The sequence below is a fragment of the Mauremys reevesii genome, linkage group 15 (assembly GCF_016161935.1).
Source record: "Mauremys reevesii isolate NIE-2019 linkage group 15, ASM1616193v1, whole genome shotgun sequence".
Lineage (NCBI taxonomy): Eukaryota > Metazoa > Chordata > Testudines > Geoemydidae > Mauremys > Mauremys reevesii.
Window position 1 is genome coordinate 37,554,737 of NC_052637.1, and position 20,277 is coordinate 37,575,013.

The 20,277-nt window shown below is 39.9% G+C and overlaps 1 protein-coding gene across 5 annotated transcripts in view; it reads left to right on the forward strand.

Annotated features, from left to right (window-relative positions):
- HELZ (helicase with zinc finger) overlaps positions 1-20,277 on the forward strand; it is a 143,207-nt gene that overhangs the window by 60,814 nt on the left and 62,116 nt on the right. For 4 of the 5 annotated variants that reach the window (XM_039501481.1, XM_039501480.1, XM_039501484.1 and 1 more), the window contains 3 exons: positions 4,710-4,840; positions 9,489-9,668; positions 10,208-10,312. In XM_039501481.1, the coding sequence (XP_039357415.1) occupies positions 4,710-4,840; positions 9,489-9,668; positions 10,208-10,312 (416 nt within the window). The remainder of the gene's footprint in view (positions 1-4,709; positions 4,841-9,488; positions 9,669-10,207; positions 10,313-20,277) is intronic. The other variant, XM_039501483.1, reaches the window with a different exon arrangement.

The window sequence follows — 20,277 nt, forward strand, 5'->3', positions numbered from 1 at the left end:
TTGTGCATTTGACAGCACTTTGCGTATAGTCAGCTTAGCTGTTTTTCCATTAAAAGCACCAGGCTTGCACTGGCAGAGCCTTGTTCCTGTGTAACCCCAATTGCAAGGTTGGGGTCATGGTCATTTATTAGGAAGACTCTTCTAACCATCCACGGGGAGAAGAAAAACTCCTGCAATATTTTTATTAAAAGATAAAAAAGAAAAAATTCAGGACAAACTGTTTGAAGGGGACTCCACTGAAACATGAATTTTAAAAAACTAGTCAGTTGTTAAAATTTAACTTGACATTGCCTCTTTAATATTACAGAAACTTTTTAGAGACCAATGAATTGTAACCTCTCTTCATGCATTGCTGACATCTCTCATACTCTTTAGAGATCATGAAGGGAGTGGTATTGCATAGTGGTTAGAGCACAGGCCTGGGAGCCAGAAATCTTAGAATCTTTTTCTTCCTCTGCCACTGACTCTCTGTGTAGTGTTGGTCAGGACACTTAAAATGGGAATTTCAAAGGAATTTATTGAGCTAGGCACCAATGCCCCATCTTCCCATATGGAATCTGTGCTTAGGTTTAAGAATGCTACCATAAAGGATTAGGTTATGCCCACTCTATGTGAAGGTGAGGGGAAAGGAGAACAACAGGTAGTGCTGAACCTCATGGGGTGGGGGCTAGGACTTTGGCTGCTGGTGCTAAGTAGAATGTGGGGAGAGATGTACATCTTGGAGGGCTGTGGGGACCTGAGCTGGAGAACCACGGATGATGGGAAGATGATGTTGATTGAGGTGAGGATTTTGGAAGACTGGGTCTGATGGATGCTGGTAATGATTTGGAGGAAGAGCAATGAAAAGGCTCTGGGGCTCAGAGGGGTCCTGGTACAGTGAAGATGGGACTGAGTTGGAGGAGCAGGGCCTGTGGAAAACTAACGAACTCTAAGGAGGAACTCCAGTAAATTACATGGTTTCCCTGCTGAGGTATGTGGTTGTTGCACTGCAGCGTGCTGCTTGGAGGCACATTGTGTTTAAGCATTCTGCAATCTTACTTAGGCCTTCCCGCTCTTTCCTCTTCTCGCACTGATGAAAAAACTAGCAGAGCAGGCTTTGCGCTTCTGTGTGCTGAGCAAGAGCAGCATGCCACCCGTCCAGGGGAGAAACACATTTCCCTCTCCCCACAGTGCTAGCATCACAGCATGGCATGCTTCCCTGCCTCTGTCACAGCCGTGTGGTGTTCAGAGGGGAAGTCTATACACTGATAACTAGAGGGGGAATGATCTGACAAATTATGATGCAAGATCACTGAGAAGGAAAGAACATGTCAAGGCAGAAGCTTGAGTTGTGCACCAAAAGTATGTGTCCTTTTCATTGTGTGTCTAGATGTGTTTCAATACAAATATTAAATAACACCCTAGTTTCATCATACCAAGTTCTTCCGTGCCTGTTTAGAGCATAGTTTCTGTACACCTGGTTATGAGATTTATCCAGTGACTGGTTCAGAAAATAACATAAACATCCCCCAGAATAATGCAACATCCAAATATTTGTATTACTATTTGTAAAATGTATGTTAAAATTAAAAGTATATTAAATGTATATTTGTAAATGTAAAATGTATATAATATATAGCACTTGGTAGGCTCCCATCTTAAATTAACCAGGGCTATGGAAAAAGAGATTCCTTAGTCAAGTAACTTCTGAAAATCATTTTTAGCTGTTGCGTTTGCCTTGCTTAGTGAACTCCATAGTGAATGCTATGTAGCTTTAATGTCACCTTTATCTCTTTTGGATGGTTGGCTTTAGATTTTTGCATACAAATAAACAATAGGGAGGAATATTAAAAGCCTTTATATTGATTTTTAAGAGGTTTCCAACTTTTGGGCCAAATTCAGCCCTAGTGTAAGTAGGCACTGCTCTATTGCCTTTAGTAGACTTACACCACTAAAACCAGGGTGGGATTTGGCTTTTTTAGTAAATATTGGTATTGTTCATATTACTATTCACATATTGCCCTACAAGAGTGTAGTGCTTAAAACAGATTCAACAGATTCCAGCCCCAATGAGCTTTCATTGTTAAGAGCCTAAGCTTGCATGCCCTAAATTGGAGTAATTGAAACGTTGACAGTTGAGTTTGCAAGATTGGGCCCTAAATTATGAAGTGATTTCACAAGCAATTGCTAACACTGGGATATAACAGCTAATGAAGGATGAGTGTTACAGCAATAAGGTCACACTGTACTGTTAGTTGCTGATGGCTGCATTAGAGAAGTTCTGAGGTTTGGTTTTGATTGGGTTTTTATTCCACATGAGATAGCATGTTATTAATTCAGAGGAATGATAATTTTTTTTAGTGCTCAAATTGCTGTTTTGATTGTCACAAAGGATTTTTAATGTAACAATTAGGAGGGTTTTTTACTTAGTATAGTAAGACTTTTAGATTCCATGTTATCTTAATTGGTGAACATGACGTTATCGTCTCAATTTCTGGTACTTCTTTATTTTTAGACTTTTCAGTTTGGGCTTTTGAGAAACTTCCAGCAAAGACAGATTTTTAAGAATGCCATCTGATTGATTGATGCCAGTTGAACTTCCTGGCTGTTAACCAGGTGTAACAATATTTACCATTTGATAGCAGAGAGAGTAAGCAATAGGGTGGTCAAATATTATTGAGTTGTTAGAGCAGGGGTTGAGAGTTAATAGATCTGGGACCAAATTTTCTAATGTAGTTGCATGGGTATAAATTTAGAGTGACTCCATTGATCTCTGTGGAATTTCTCCAGGTTTACACTGGGGTACCTTAGCTCGAAGTTTGACCCCTAATTTCTGTTTTCAGCTCTGCTGCAGACTTGATGTACTGTCTTGAGCAAGTCATCTCTCAGTCTCTCCATTTTCCCATCTGTAAAATGGGGAAGGTAGTACTGTCACGGAGTGTGGGGGGAGACTAGGCCCGGCACCTCTGGCTTCCTGCGATTCACTATGACTCTCGGCCAGCTAGTAAAACAGAAGATATATTTAGACGACAGGAACACAGTCCAAAACAGGTTTTGCCAGTACAGACAACAGGACCCCCTTTAGTTAGGTCCATCTGGGGCCCCCAGGGAGGCCACAGCCCTGTTGGTTGGGGCACTCCTCTCCATTTCCCAGCCAGTTCCAAACTGAAACTCCCTCTAGCCTCTCACTCAGCCTCCCCCCGGCTCCTCCCCCAGCCTTTGTCCTTTTTCCAGTTTCCCTGGGCAGAGGTGTTACCTGGCCTCCAACCCCCCTCCTGGGTTCTCAGGTTACATGCTCAGGTATGCTCCCTTCCCCAATGCAGGCCGTCCCAGCAAAACTCCCCTGCAACCTTCCCAGGTTAATACTCCCCACTCAGCATTCACATAACACATCAAGAACATTCCCACTTCCTCGCAAGTACTTAACCCACTTTAGTAAAGTGCTTTCAGCTCCTTGAGTGAAGGTTGCCATAGAAGTACAAGTGTTATTAGTGCATGTTCCAGTCAGTATGTTTCTTGAGGAGTGCCCTTCTGTATAGGTTGAAATATGTTGACCATCAGTGTTGTCATGTTGGCCAACACACACACATCTTGTAGTAAACCCCCATGAATGCTCTTATTGTCTAATCACTAAATGCTAACCGAAGCTGTCCTACAGTGGTTACATGGCTATTTGCTTGTTACTATACTATGAAAAGCTGTGCTTCCACATTGGGTAACAATCACAGCAACTATGGATTTATTTGTTCTCTTCTGTTAGTGTGGTTTTGTGTAAAATTATTTTTATAGATTTCTGTTTTAATCAAGATTTAATTTTGTGTTCAATACTTTCATCAGGACCATTTGTTTCTGGAGAGATTAATAAATGTAAAATTAAAGCTATGTAGATTATAGTCTGAGTGGATCATTTTAATGAATTGTTTCCCCTTAAAAGCGGCTTTTATCCATTTCTGTAATTTAAAATGTATCTCTTTATCTTTGCTTCTTTAGTAATGCAATTGTATAAATTCATTTTACCATTCATTGCTTAATTCTGGGTTTAATCACAGATGCCAACATGCTATGCTACCATTTCTGGCTTTGTATCAAGATTTTGTTGTCATCATTCTTTATTTATTAACATGAAAACACCAGTAATTGGAAAGAAAGAACATGATTATATTAGTATGCAACTAATCTCAGAAATCCATCTTTGCAAAGATTGTGAGGTATCTTGGAAGTCTTTGTAGTACAATGTAGTCAACAAATTTATACTTTGAGAATGATTGATTGGGTACAGAGAGTATTTGGGTTTTGCCTCTCTTGGGAATATGTCATACAGGGCCATCTACTGGTCCACGAAAATTTCTGACCAGGTCAAAGTTCCAGAGTAGGTTTCTGTAACCTGTTTTTCAGCTTATATTTTCAAACACAGTTTAAAAATATGCTTCTAAGATAGTCCTTTCTAGTTCTGCAAGAGATTACTGAATTATTTCTAAAAGTACAATGAAATCCTTTCATAGTAGTCAAACACACAAATTATACTACAAAGAAATCATCTGTTTCTCTGTGAGTGTTCAAAATGGGCTTAAGCAAGTTAACTTTATTATTAATCTTTTGATCCCATGATGCTTGCTTGAGTTTTTCTGAAGTTCAGTATAATTTGTTGAAAGATAAAATTGAAGTAAAAAGAGTCCTCTTAATTAAATATTTTCTGGTACATCTCTTCATTCATTCATTTTGTACTGTAGGTTGAACTTCAGTTTCAGTTAAATCGCTTACCCCTCTGTGAAATGCATTATGCCTTGGACAGGATCAAGGACAACAGTATTTTGTTTCCAGATGTCCGCATGACTCCCACCATACCCTGGAGCCCCAACAGGTACAAAAATACAAACACTTGCATATCAAAGCTGGTATGTTAATTCTGTTTTGAATTCCTTATAACTGATGTCTCAGATACACTTCCTGTTTAAGGGTACATCTTTGTTCTTCATTAATGTTGAAGGTGGTTCAGGGAAGGGAGTTGAACTGCTTTAAACAGAAAATGAAAACAGACTCTTGTAGGATTATGACTGGTAGATCGCTTTTCCCTGTTCTCCCCAAAGCAGACCTGTACTACAATTACATCGTAGATTTAGAAGACTGAAGCATATTATTATTATTTCCTATTTCTTTAGCCCTCTGCTATAAGTGTGGATAGTGCTTTATAGAGAAATAAAAGTACAGGTTCCTGTCCCAAGGGGTTTACAATATACGGGCCTAAACTTGCAAATTTGCGCTTGTATGAGTAGTCCTATAAACTTGGTAATGGCACTACTTATGTGAGTTTTCAGGATCAGGCCCAGAGTTAGATGTGGCACACAGTGTCTGACCAACAAAGATGTGATAGTAAGTATGGGAAGCACCAGCACCGCACTGCCAAACTGTTGTGAGATCTTCTGTGTCCTCATTTTGTTGGTTGCTTTTCTGAAATGTAAAATCTGTAGATTGTATTAATAGTTCTGAGGAAGCCAAATCTGGCTCAAGTGCAGGAGTGGTAGAGTCAAGGTCAGAATGGGAATGATAACTAAAAGAAGAGACTTTTATGCAGGGACCTGATGGTGGCAAGAGTGAAGCTTTGTGGCTCATAGACTTTAAGGCTGGAAGGGACCATCTTGATCTTCTAGTCTCATGATTACACCTTGTAGGCCACAGAATCTTGCCCACCCACTCCTGTAGTAGACCCATAACCTCTCGCTGAGTTACTGAAGTCCTCAAATCATGATTTAAAGACTTGAAGGTACAGAGAATCCACCATTTACACTAGTTTAAACCTGAAAGTGACTTGCGCCCCATGCTGCAGAGGAAGGCAAAACCCCCCCAGGGACTCTGCCAATCTGACCTGGGGGGAAATTCCTTCCCAACTCCAGATATGGTGGTCAATTGGACCCTGAGCATAGGACCAAAGGATTATGGTAGATATTCTAGGTGTAGGGGGAGAAGTGAAAAAAGTCATGAAGTTACTCTAGTGAGACTAAGACCTGGGAAGTGATGAGGCATGCCAAATTGATAGTATTCAGCATGAACAGGGGAGTTGTTGTTCAGAACCTTGAAGGCGAGAATGAAGAATGTGATTGTGATGGAGAGTAGATCAGAAGCTCGCCCAGGGATTCAAGGACGGGAAGGACATGGCCAGAACGTTGGGCAAAGAAGATGATGTTAGTTGCAGCCTGTTGGATAAACTAGAGTGCAGTAATGTGAAGAATGCGGAAACAACAGAAAACAATGGGTGGCTGTAGTAGCACAGGTGAGAGATGATTGGTGCAGGGACCAAGGCTTTAGTTTTAGAGATAGAAAGGGATGGATTTTGGAGTGAGCCGGCTACAAAGCCTACTAAATTCAAGGGAATCTTTCCATTGACTTCAGCTGAGCTTTGGCTCAGGCCCATAAAGAACAGAAAGGGTTTAGCAACAAGCCTGGATGTGGGAGACGAGGATAGAGAAAAGGCAGAAATGTAATTAAGATAAAATTTTACATTTTCCATATTTTTTGTTAAGAATCTTTGTGCTGTCTGTAACAGAAACTAAATTACTGTTTTGCTCTTAAGTTAGTCTTTATATTGCTAGTATATACACATGATTTAATTACGTTTAACAAATTTGCTATAAGTAAATATTGGAAACATTATTGATGTCAAGAAGCTGCCTGTCATCAAGCACTATGTAAATGAGTTCTACCAATAAAACAATATCTATGCAGCACAATGTGAATTATATTCAGAACATAGTAATAAAATATTTCATTCAGAATGTATATTTGTTTCATTTTGTTGTAAAGATCATCATCAGCAACAGAGTGACCTGACTGCCTGATAATAATTCCAAACTTATGATTCTAATACAGCACAGCTCCTGACTCAGGGCTTATGAACGGTCTCTCACTTAAAATGATATTACAGTTTTTGTCCTCCATCTCAGAGATTAAATTTTGTAAACTCTAAAACCAGAGTAGCTGAAGGATAAAGTGTGAAATTAATTAGAAGTGATGTGAAGCAGCATGGGTCTCAAAAAGGCTATTAAATGGACTTTTTGACTAAACATTGATTTGCCAGAGATAACAGTCCATGAATTTTTTGGCAAATAAATGAAGAAAATTAATTTTTGCAAATTAAGCAAAAAAAATCATCACAGCTGAAGGTTTTGAGTACCTTTATAGAAATGTTTTTTTGAAAAAAATAATTATTCCTGAGTGGGAAGAGTGTTAGTATGAATTCATACACAATCACGTTGACACTTTGGTTTTTGGCTTCTTTCCCCAGCACTGCACACTTTCATTGTTTCTTACATTGGAGGACATTTTCAAAGACATACATAGTATGTAGGCACCCATTTCTCAGTCAGTAGGAATTCGGTGCTCAACTGCCACTTGTGCCTTTAAAAATCTCTCCCTATATCTCTGTGGTACATTGGCTCTAAAGCTCCTGTGAGATGGTCGGGGAATGAAACAATGGGACCAGATTTGAATTTTGAGGGCATGTTGTGCATTGCCACTTACAGATAAGAAGAAAAAAATCTGCTGTTGCACCTGTACAGTAGGAAAATTTCAAGATATGCTATGCTGTGTGCCACTTAATGGAGACAGTAATCCAGCTCAAAGTTTTTGCATTCAGTCTAAAGAGAGACTTGAATACTGAATTGTTGATGCAGTTTGTAAGATACTATTCTCAAAATATTGTTAAGGTTTCATGAATTGCTGTAAAATAGCAAATGTTGCATCATATCATTTTCCGTCTGATTTCTGACTATTTATTGTTGGTGAAGATACACGAAGCTGAAAGAAAATGGCTCTATTTTTGCATACCAGGGCAGCATACTTTGATAGCATAAATCAGAGCATACTTGTGACATCAGTATTTATAACATGAGAAAATAGTTTTGTATGGTGGGTAATCCATTTTTAGCTATTTGTTACGTAGCAAACTTTCGCCTACTGCTTTGATTATATGTATGTAAGTGTAATGCTGGAACTTTTCGTTTATCTGTGAAATGGTCATTAAGACTGGCTTTATTTTGAAACATTTTGATTGTTTTTTCTTATTTTCTTAGTTAATTTTTAAAGCTTTTTCCTGTTTTTAAACAAAATATAAAATTACAGTTCAAAGACCTTATTTTTTCTTTCATCCTAAATAATCCCATGTAATCTTATCCATTTATATCATTATAAAATACTTTTTCTTGTTGGTGTAATTTTGTTAAGTAGTCCACATTTTTATCAGACTTCTTTGATTTCTGTTGGCTAAGTGTTATGGATCTTTATTCAGGGAGGATTTAATTACTTTGGTCTAAATCTTATATAAGTTAGTAGAGTCATGTCAGAGGTGAATTTGGCCCAATATCTTTATCTTTCTAGTGCAGAATTTTTCTGACATGCTCTGGGGAGGCAGATGCTTCACTTGTGTAAATAATTGCAGATCAACTGAAGTCGGTGGAGTTATGACAATTTACACCATAGGAACTGGCCTGTTATCTTTTCTTGACTGACTCAAACTGTCTTCGCCTGTAGTTTTTCTTCTATTTTTTACATCCTATCATCTTTCCACTAGTTCTTAGGTTCTTCAGTCATCTAGTTGTTCATAGCAGTCTTATGAGTTAGGAATTCAGTTAATTCCCTCTCGGTTTTACCCCATACCACTACCCAACACAAGTTTTCCAGGCCCAGAAGAATTATAATGTAAGTAGCAAGACAGATCACATTACAAAAGTATGGCCATATGTGCAAAGTGACAGGTGTTTCTTACTATGTATACCTACTTTTAAATCTGTCAGTGAGAATATTAAAAACTGCATATAGAAATCCTTAGCCTCTTATGTTCATTGGAACTTTCCTAAAGTAACTTCCTGTTTAAATGCGGATACCCTTAACCCAGTTATAGTACCAGTACTTTTTTTTAGACTTCAGATGCTTTTTTCTTATGGTAAAGAACGATAGTAAAGAAAAGCCTTCAATTAACTGAGTAGCTGTAAGTTCTCGGTGTTGTTTTTTGCAGTGCTTCTTAGTTCAGCTATACCAAGCTTGAATGTCTGTATTTCATCATATATAATGGTGACTTGTTTAAATTGACACCATCCATAATTCTACTGAAAACATGGTTAATAAGTATTGTTTGGCTGATTAATGACAATAGAAGATGGAGTTTGTGTGTCCATTTAATTATATTGTCTTTGTGGTGGTGAAGTGTACACTGTATCCAAAATGTATACTCCAGAGGTTAATTATTATCAGTTTAGCCAATGTAAGTCATGCAATGGTTAGTCTGCTTTTGAGTAATTTACTGATTTATCATGAACTTTAACAGAGCTTTGTGATAACAGCATGTGGTTGTTTAGTTGTTGGAATATCGTATGATTTTGTTAAACTGCCTCAAAATGATACAGTTGATAACATGTAGTATTTTTAATTGAAGTCTTTTTTATATGCTATACAGTTTTATTTCTAATTGACTTTAGATTGCTGCTGCTTGTACAAACAGTCTTGCTTTCTTTGTACAGACAATGGGATGAGCAGTTGGACCCTCGACTAAATGCAAAGCAGAAAGAGGCTGTTCTGGCTATCACAACTCCACTTTCGATACAACTGCCTCCTGTTCTTATCATCGGTCCCTATGGGACAGGCAAAACGTTCACTCTGGCTCAGGCAGTCAAGCACATACTCCAACAGCAGGATACTAGGTGAGCTGGGACACGAGAGAGACTGAGCAACATAGTTTATTAGAAATGAAATGCTTCTTTTTTTACTTAAATGTAAGTGAAAGTTAGCAGTACAGAATTTCCATCCATCTCAAAAAAACCCCATCCATCATTGTTTTGAATAGATATTAAGAAAGTAATGTTCTAGTCTTAAAATATATTTTCCCATTTAGAAAAAAAATCAATACAATTGGCATGATGTAGAATAAATGCCATTCACTTGATGTGGAAAGCTGTGGGGTGTGTTAGACAATAAAGGCTATGTTTTATTTAAGATCTAGGTTAGATTAATAATCACAAAATACTTTTAAAAAGTTGTATTTAAAGTTTAAATCTTTTCCTATCTGGAAAAAGTGAGTTAAGGGGCGTCATTGAATTATGAAACTTGGGCTAGGCCAGTGACTAGTTTCATTGAGGGAAATGTGCAGGAAGATGGCCACTGTTCCCTTTTTTTTGTATTCTACTGCTTTGAATTGTTTTCTGTTTCTTCATTGCTTTTTTATTTGCACCATTTATTCCAGCAGGATTCTCATTTGCACCCATTCTAATAGTGCTGCTGATCTCTACATAAAGGATTATTTACATCCATATGTAGAAGCAGGCAATCCCCAGGCGAGACCTCTCAGGTATTCTTTAAGGTTTATTATGTCTCTGTAAAATACTATTCTTAAGAAAAGATGTCTAAAAAATGGTTAAAGAACTGTTAACACTTAAAAGCACATTGGCATGTAACAGCAGTGCTTTAGTCTGTTTAAAAGGAATATGGATAAAATGGAAAGTGAAGCATATTGTCAGTGTGATTTTGTTTCATGTGTTAAATAAAGATAAAGACATCCTTTTTTAAGCTTTTATTATTTCTATTGATAAATGTGTCTTTCCTAGCTGAGCAAACTTTTGATATGTTCCTCTAAAAGCTACTATGATAAAATAAAATGGAGATTAATTGGATTGTACTTTGAAAAAGATTTTGGCACACCTTTACCATGGTAATCTGGAAACTGGGGCTACTCACATGGCTTTTTGAAGCAATCTCTTGATGTCATAGAAGCTGTATATTTAGAGAATCATGTGAAATTAGTTTGGCCTCTTTTAAAAGGGCAGTTTGAAGTAATTTGTATATGTGAATAAATGTGCTTGACATGGGTGTCTTGGGGGAACTAGCTAAGGAAAAAATATGGGGATGAGGATTTAAACGTACAGTAAGACAATGAGGAGGAATTCAGTTATTGGCAGAGGAAAGTCCTCTGGAAGATTTTGCTACATGATCATGCTGTATAATATACTGCCAGTGTGGTATATTTTCATTTAAAAGTGTGGGAATTTATGTGCATGATTCTCTGAGCATCAAGATGTGAATACACCATATTAACTTGCATTTTACCTTACATTAAGGTACTACTATATAACTTCTAAACTGTGCAACCTCATTGAAGTCAGTAGGGTTGCGCAGAGGGGGCCAGATCCGCACCTGGTGTTAATTGTCATAGCTCTGTTGACATCAGTAATGACAATTTACACAAGATGAGAATCTGGCCCAGGGAGTCTAAATAAAGGCAGATGCACATATTTATTGTGGTTTCTTTTTTAAAGCTACCTCAGAGGTGACTACACCTTAGGAATGTCTTATAATACACTTTGTAAAGCACTTTGGGATGAAAGGCATTATATGCATCTTGTACTACTGTTGTTAGTGGGGGATGGAAGGAAATATTCTCCCTCTTTTCAATGACCATATGTAGTCAGTGAAATCGGGGGAGGCTATGTGATTTAACATTGTAAAAGAATGCTGTGTGAGTTGTTAAGAACATTCGTTTTATGCTATGGGAGCAAAATTTTGGCCTCTTTCTGGGCACAGGGCTCCCATTCACTTCCCATTCAACTTTGCGGTCTGACTCTCAAAAGTATGTCAGTTGGTAAAAAAAAAAATTATGTTTTTTCATGGTAAAGTAAATACACGACTCTTTCAAGTGGCTATTTTATTTTCTTTCAGCTGCAATTCAAATATTACAGTTTATAAAAAGTCATTAAACATTTTAATTTGAATATAACTGGCACTGGGTTTTGATTACTTCAGAAAGTGTTGCTGTAGTTTGTAAGTGAGAGTATACAAATAATTATTTTCCTCCTATGGTAATTTCCCACTTTTAAAAAAATGAAAGCAGCACAGTTTTTTTTGTCTTTTATACATTTCTTGACTTCTTTAAAAACATTTGCTTTTAAAAAGTAGTATACGTTGTTAAGCAACTAATTGTGAAAATCAGCATAATTAAATAGAAGGGGATGTTATGGCATTGGTAGCTGCACTGGAATGAAAGAGAGAGCTATTCCGGACTCCCAAAATAAAACCAAATTAGTCGTATCACTAAAGTTACTGTCCTTGTCTAAGAGGAGCATGTTTTCTGGGTCACATTCACTACACAGTTGGATATTTAAGAAGCTAGATTGTGACATCTCTAATCATAGCAGAAGCCAACACTGGAACGTCATAAGTGGTTGTGGACTTTCCCCTGGAATTATCTTGCTATCAGGCTGCTGTTCAGTCTGGTAGCCTTAAAATTCCACTCATTCCTCAGGAGTATCTATTTTAACAGGAGTTCAGTGTTCAGTGGAATTCACCCCGGTGGGCAGGAAATTGCCTGCAGTACACATGGAATGTTCTGATGTGAGACTTAATGCAGGCCATTGTAAATGGTTTAATTTTCAGTTGCTTTGGATACTGATAAGTTTACTTCTTATGTAGAAGAACATGCATCTTGCTTGACCCATACAGACATAAGAACCCCATTCAGCTGTTGTGCTTTGTAAGAAATCAAAAGACTATCTACCCTGATATTTTTTCAAGGCTTCTATGCCATGAGTGAACTTCTATAGCTCAAAAGATAAACACATTTTGTTGGTGTTTGGCCTTAAGGTATGGGGCATGTGGTGTTAAGAGTTGTAATAGGCATCAGTATTTGCAGACTAACAGGGCTGTCCTGAGCCATACGCAAAGTACACAGCTGCGTAGGGCACCAGGAAATTTGGGGCACCAAATTTCCTGGTGCCTTGTGCAGCTGCGTGCTGCTCCAGCCCCTGCTCTGGCTCTTCCCCAGGGCCCCCACCCCTGCTCCGCTTTGTCCCATCCCGCCTCTTCCCCACCCCAGCCCCACCTCTTCCTGCCCCTTTCCAGCCCCGCTCCCACTTCCCTGAGCTCTGCAGCAGGGCCAGGGCTGCACTCACCAGTGGCAGGAGTGCAGCGACCCGGCCCCAGCTGCGCCGCTGGTGAGTGCTTGGGGGTGTTTCCCCCCTACCCCCCAAGCCAGTCCTGTCCCCTCCCCCGCCCCGTGGAGGCCTGGGGTCAGCCTCATCACTCCCTGCCGCAGAGGCCTGCCCCTCCTCCCCACTGGGGGGCTGCATAGGGCCACAGAATAGCTAGGGACGGCCTTGAGACTAAATGCCTGTCAAAGTCCATGCATAAGAGCTAAAACCGAAGTTGTCATTTGCACTTGCATACCAGTGGCATTCAGGTTCCACCTACTGTGCAAAGTGTGTTTTATTTCAATTTGTTTAATCTCTTGGTTTCTGTAGAAAACTGGCCAAATCCCAATGTTCTAAATATATTACACACACATGTTTTTATATTTAGTTTCTGCTTGGGGAAGTGGGTATAGTGAAAAATAAATTGGCTTAGTGGACAGAGCATTGGACTGGTACTCAGGAAACCTGGTTTCTATTTCTAACTCTACCACTAGACTGCTCGATGACATTGGGCAAGTCTTTTCACTTCTGTGCTGTTTCCCCATGTATAAAATGGAGATGATGGTACTTACCTCCTTTGTAAAGGCCTTTGAGATCTACTGATGAAAAGTGCTATATAAGTGCTTGCTATTATTATTAGTTATTGCTGTAGTCTGAAATTGTTGGTGATGAAAAAGATTCCTCTGTTTAGAGGAACATTATACAAATTACCAAGCTATTGTTTGTAGTACCATTGGCTTTTGTTGCACAGTAAATTAGTGTTTTGTTATCCAATTACGTGAACTAGTCTAGCATGCAGTGTGTTCACATCTGATAGCTAGAGATGACAGATTGATTTTTAATAATTGATATGAATCTCTGAGTTAAATGATTGTATTCTTAGACAGTTATTACAGATTATAAAATCAGTCTCTGACAGTTTAATAGCTGAATAGTGTCGAAACAGGATGGGACATATTCACCATTACCAGTGGGATTTCCCCTAGTTTTCTGGTGTGGCAAAGGAATTCTGGGCTATAGCTTCTGAGATGGATCTGTTGCCTTTCTGTGGAAACCCTGTGGAGAGGTTTTGCATCCATCAGTGAAGGGGTTGATTAATGCTTACTTTCAGGAGGGCAAGGCGCCAGCAGTTAAGCCCACAGTGGTTAGGCCCATACTTAAGAAGCTATCACTTGATGTTAATATTCTTGTCAGTTATTGCCCAGTCTTGAATATTTGATTTTTGAGGGAAGGTTATTGAGACATTTTTGATGAAACAACTTTAGCTTTGACTCTTCATATTTCTTTGAGTTCCTTTCATCTGTTTTTAGAGCTTGGCATGGTACAAAGAAAGCATTTTATTTCTTTGGTGAATGATCCTATTCTAGCATTGAGAAAGGTCAAATGTTTGTACTGAGTATATTGGATCCGTCAGGTGTCTTTTATATTATTGATCATGAGGTGTTTTGTTGAGCAGTCTGGATAGGAGGGGCTGTTCTTCAGTCGTTAAGATAATTGCCCCACCAGCAGTACATTTTATGTTTTCATAACTACTCTAATTAGAGTAAAGAAGACTTAGTCCTTTGCTTGCTTCTTTTATTCTGTCTGTCATGATGAAATTTTTCAGTTAAAATCATGGCCATTAGTTTAAGTAGTGCCATAAGCCTTTTTCTATATTCTAGGAAAATATCAAGTGGAGCAGAATCAGTTAAGTGTCAAGGCAGGAAATGGTACTTATAGTGATTGATGTGTTTATAGATGGCTGAACAGTTTGCTTCAGGTTTTCTTTTATTTGCTATAGAAGTGATGAAATGGCTGAATATTATCTTTACTAAGAATGTTTCTGTAGATTAGTTGGGATGACAGTAACATTTATTTTCAAGGAAAAGATGACTTAATATTTGCTAAGCAGTGACACGTGCATAATCATTTTTGTATGCATATATTTTGTGGTTTAAATTATCTATAAAGTAAATAAATTACTCTATCAATGGTGTAGTGCTTGAAGTTGTAGAATTTTCTAAGTTTTGAATACTCTGCTTTAAATTCAACTGCGTTCTCTAATAAAATAATGATTTGGTTATTTACAGCACCTTCAAAGCAAAAATATAGTAAATACATGATAGTATATGATAAAAAGGATGATTGGAGATAGCTTTATTATTGATGTATAGCGAAGCTTAAGATATTATGTAGATCACCACAAAGGAGTACAATGAAAACTTTTATTGCACACTATGTTGTTGTTGTTGTTGTTATTTCTTACTTATTTTGTATTTTTGTATTGTGGTAATGTCCAAAGACCCCCTTTGGTATAGGGTCCCCAGAGTGCAAGGCTTCAGGAGATATAAAATTTAGAAAAATAAATCCTTCAGTACAATTCCATAGAATCTGAATTAAAATAAACATCTACTGTGTTAGAAAACAGGTCATTTACATAATTGGTTATAAGCAATAAGGAGAACATTAGCAAGCTAAAACAAAAAAAATCATACTAAACACGCAACACCCATTAGCATTCTGTTCCCTGGAGACACCTTTAGCTCTGCATGTTAAATGGATGCTAAACATTCTCACTGATTAATATACAGATGATAATGTGATTTCAGATTAATTTTACAGTGTCATAACTACAAAGGAAAGGGTAACAACCCTCCTGTAGATCAGGGGTCAGCTACCTCTGGCATGCGGCTCACCAGGGTAAGCACCCTGGTGGGCTGGGCCAGTTTGTTTACCTGTCACTTTGGCAGGTTCGGCCGATTGTGGCTCCCACTGGCTGCAGTTCGTTGTCCCAGGCCAATGGGGGCGGCGGGAAGCCGCAGCCAGTACACCCCTTGGCCTGCGGTGCTTTCCTCTGCTCCCATTGGCCTGGGACGGCAAACCGCGGCCAGTGGGAGCCACTATTGGCCGAACTTGCCAAAGTGACAGGTAAACAAACTGGCCCAGCCCGCCAGGGTGCTTACCCTGGTGAGCCACGTGCTAGAGGTTGCCGACCCCTACTGTAGACAATACTATAAAATCCCTCCTGGCCAGAGGCACCAAAATCCTTTTACCTGTAAAGGGTTAAGAAGCTCAGGTAACCTGGCTGACACCTGACCCAAAGGACCAATAAGGGAACAAGATACTTTCAAACCTTGGGTGGGGGAGGCTTTTGTTTGTGTGCTCTTTCTTTTTGGGTGTGTTCGCTCTTGGGACTAAGAGGGACCGGACATCAATCCATGTTCTCCAAATCTTTCTGCGCAAGTCTGTCATATTTCAGACTTGTAACAGCCAGGCAAGGCGTGTTAGTTTTCTCAACTTGTAAATATTCCTTTTGCTAGAGGGTTTACCTCTGTTTGCTGTAACTTTGAACCTAAGGCTAGAGGGGGTTACTCTGGGCTCTTTGAAGCTGATTACCCTGTAAAGTTATTTTCCATCCTGATTTTACAGAGATGAAGTTTACCTTTTCTTTGAATAAAATTCTTCTTTTAAGAAAGAACCTGATTGATTTTTCTGTGTTTTAAGATCCAAGGGTTTGGATCTGTGTTCACCAGGACTAATTGGTGAGGGGATTACCAGGCCTTCCCAGGGAAAGGGGTGTAGAGGCTTGGGGGGCTATTTTTGGGGAAGAGGAACTCCAAGTGGTCCTTGCCCTGTTTCTTGTTAAAGCACTTGGTGGTGGCAGAGTACCAGGTTTTAACCTAAGCTGGTAGAAATAAGCTTAGGGGGCTTTCATGCGGGTCCCCACATCTGTACCCTAGAGTTCAGAGTGGGGAAGGAACCTTGACATACAGTGATAATACATCACCTTACATTAATGTAATATTAAGTTTACACTGGGAACTGCTAGACTAGACCCCTGCACTTGTGTGGAGTCCCATTGACTTCTACCTTAAACACTGAAACGTTAGGATGTGCAAAAGTTGAGGGTCTCTTAATAACCGTAGCTCACCAGTGTTGATATGTAGGGGGCCTGTTTTATTCATGCAACTTCACTGCAGAGATAACTCAAGTTATAGCTTGAGTTCCCCCCGCAAAACCTTTGCTTTGAATCTGGTACTTTAAACTTGAGGTAGTGGCCAATTAGTGGAATAGACTACAGCTCGACTGAGCACAACTCATTACCTGCTAAAACAGTCACTTTTTGTGACTCGAGTCTTATTTTGGAGTGTGGCTGCTCTCAATCGAGCTAGGCTTACTCAAGAGGAGTTAACTGGAGCGTAGATAACTAACTTCATATCAAAGATGTAGCCTCAGTCATTTGTAGCTGAATGTGTGTATCTAAGGTCAGAATTGTGCCCATTGTACATTAGCCCCATGTATAAAATACATATTTTAAAAATAACTAATGAGCTGGAATATTCCATGTGTGTAGGGTAGGTGAGTTAAGATGACTATGAAAGCCTAAGCTTTGTTTTTTTCTTTCTAATGTTTGAGTGTTAAAAATTGTAACTTGAGTTTTACACTATACAGATCTGCCTTTAATTTCCCAATTGTTTAAATGGAAAAAAAAATTAAAGAACTCATCTCTCTACTGGTTTTGCTTTGTACTGTCACAGTTACAAAGACAAAAATGTAAAGAGCTGAGACCAAGCATGGGAAATTGTAGCTCAGGATGGATTTTTTTTCAGAAAATTGAGGTGATAGCAAGAGTTTATATTAGAAATGTCAGCATAACTTTAAGTATAGTTTTCAGTATGAAATGAATGCTGTAATAATCCCATTCCACACCAATTTTGCACTCTTTGTTACACCTTTAAAGTAAGGAATAAATAGGTTTGTTCAATGTGATATGAAGGCAGAGAGATGTTGTAGGTAGGGCAGCATGATTTGGGAAGCTGTGGAGAAAAGAGATGAGAAAATAATATGGTAAGGGAAATACTGTTTAATGATATATTCAGAAAGCCTCTGTAGGAGGGATCTATAGGCATGTGAAGGAATTTGGATGTAATTATGTGTGAGAATGAGAGAAAACTGAATAACATGATATTTTAGGTAGAAACAGATTGTGCATTATGGTTGAACCTGCTCTGACCTGAAGTAGATCCTTCAATCCCCTGCTGGAGGTCAGAGAATTTCTTTTCCTCTCTCTTCTCTCTGATATCGTCCATCCTTTCAGCTGTGGAGGTAGGACGTGCTCTTTCTGGAGATTTTTGGCATTGGTTGAGCGTAGACTAAAGGGGTCACTAATGGAAATTTACTTATCTGCTAATTTTCTTTCTTACATATAATCTCTTCTCTAATCTTCAGAGACAGAGGGCAGCTTCTGTGCTTTCACACCTGTGATGCAAAGACTGTTGGGTTTGCCTGCTTGGCAAGCCACCAACAGAATTTTTCCAAAGCTGTAAGATATTAATGAACAGCCGCCACCACCAAGGAGTCTGGCGGGGGTGGGTGAACAAATATTTGTAGTCCTTGGAGGACACAAAGTACTCTCTCGACTCCTTTAGCTGTAGGAGCCAGAGAGGATAGTTTTTGCCAGAGAGTTTTTGTGTTCTCCTGAATGGTCTTTATCAGGGGATAAAATGTCCACCATTGGGTTTGACACGTCGGTGACCTCTTCGATCTGCATCCTGAGGTTTGGAGCGACCCACCTCAGAAGTTCAAGGTGGGCTCTGCTGTCAGGAAGGAGAGGCCCCGCAGATGTTGCTGCCCCTGGCTCATCTGGAGACAATGATGAGGAGCCCCGAACATGGGAGGGCCCCTCCTGCCCATCCAGCTCCTCAGAATGCTGCAGATCCGCCCCCAAATTGGAGTCCTCCTCAGTGCCGGCTATGGTACCGGCCACGGCACCGGGCACAGTACCTTCCATGATACTGATCGTAGCCGCCGTGCCGGGCGTGGTGCCAGATCTGCTGGCCGTGTCAGCACGGGCCCTGCTGCTGGTGCTGGGCACAGTACCGATTTGTGGCGCTAGCGGCGGTAGTGGTGGCTGATGCTCGAGAGAGATCCCTGGCCCTAGACTCAGTTCTCTCAGAAGCGACCAAAAAGGAGCATTCTGAGGCGGACCCCTAGGACTGGTGGTAAGCCCACGGGGTCCAGAAGGGCCCACTGAGTCGGCATCTGAGTCAGTACTTGCCATTGTGGTGGCCATAGTACCAGGGAGAAAGTTTGAGTCATCCCTGCTGACTGGGAGTGCCGGCGGCTACGGTGCCAGCTTCTCCGGGGACACCTATGAGTCCATGTCCGATTCGGACTCCAATGAGTCCGCATGCAGAGACCATGGTGATGCCGTGCCCGTCTGTGCCAGGATCAGTGCTGAGGCGATGGAAACCATTGCAGAGTTATAGCCGGCTTGCCCCAGTCTGCACCGATGGCCTCTGTCATATGGGGAAAGTTACTGGCAAAAGATGGAGTCTTAGATCACGTGTCCTTTTCATGTCCTTATATGCCCTGCAGCATCGTGGTGCAGCCATTGCCTCAGTGCTCTATGAAACGTCTCCTGGAGGGGCTCACAGGGTGGATTGAATCTCTTCAGTGGCCCAGCACAGGAATGGCGGGTCTGGATGTAAATTTGCCTTGTGGGCGTCACTCAAGAACAAAACAACACATAGCCAGTATTCATAACTTCACATACAATGATGATACACGGATTTAAACAAGGTAGTCATACGTAACAGATTATACCTTACATGACCTATTTCATACAAGATTTATTGCCTTTTTGTAACATTGGTGACTGAATTAGTACAACTAGTTATCTTCCATTTTATACAGCATCACAGCTCTGAGTTGAAGCTGTTCATAATGAGATTGTTCAGAGTTCTCTGGGTGATGAATTCTGCTTTCTGGAATAAAGAGGTGTGAATCAGCGTATCCTCCCACAGGGCTAGATGTGCATGGGCTTTTTGCAAAGAACAGCAGAGGGGTTGATGGGGAGTGACTAGGATTTAAGTTGGAGATCCTCTTATGTGAAGGGGATGTGAAAAAGCAGCAGCACTCAGCTGTTCAGAAAGGAGATCGACCTTGGACGCTCCAAAGCAGTGCTCATTTACCCTTTCCCAGGTAGAAAAGATGAGAGGATCCTCCTTCCTAGAGCCTGAGCTGAAATGAGGTTCCCTTCTGCTTATCCCAGAGGTTCGTTTCTTGAGGCCTAAGCCCTATTCCTGGCCCATTCACTTAGGTGCTTTTGAAAATTTACCCTAGGATGTTAGTTACTTTACAGTTAGCCTGTTGGCCCTGCTAACTCAAACAATTTGATAGAAATTCAGCCACAACAGTACAATGTGGAGGAACAGAAGAAAACAAGCAGGTGAACATTGAACAGACATATTGGGCTAAATTCTCTGCTAGTGTAACTCTGAAGCCAATGGAGAGTTAGATTAGCAGAGAATTTGATCCACTCGCTGTACTTTTTATCAGTGTAGACCTCAACAAAAGTAAATGCATTTTCTGG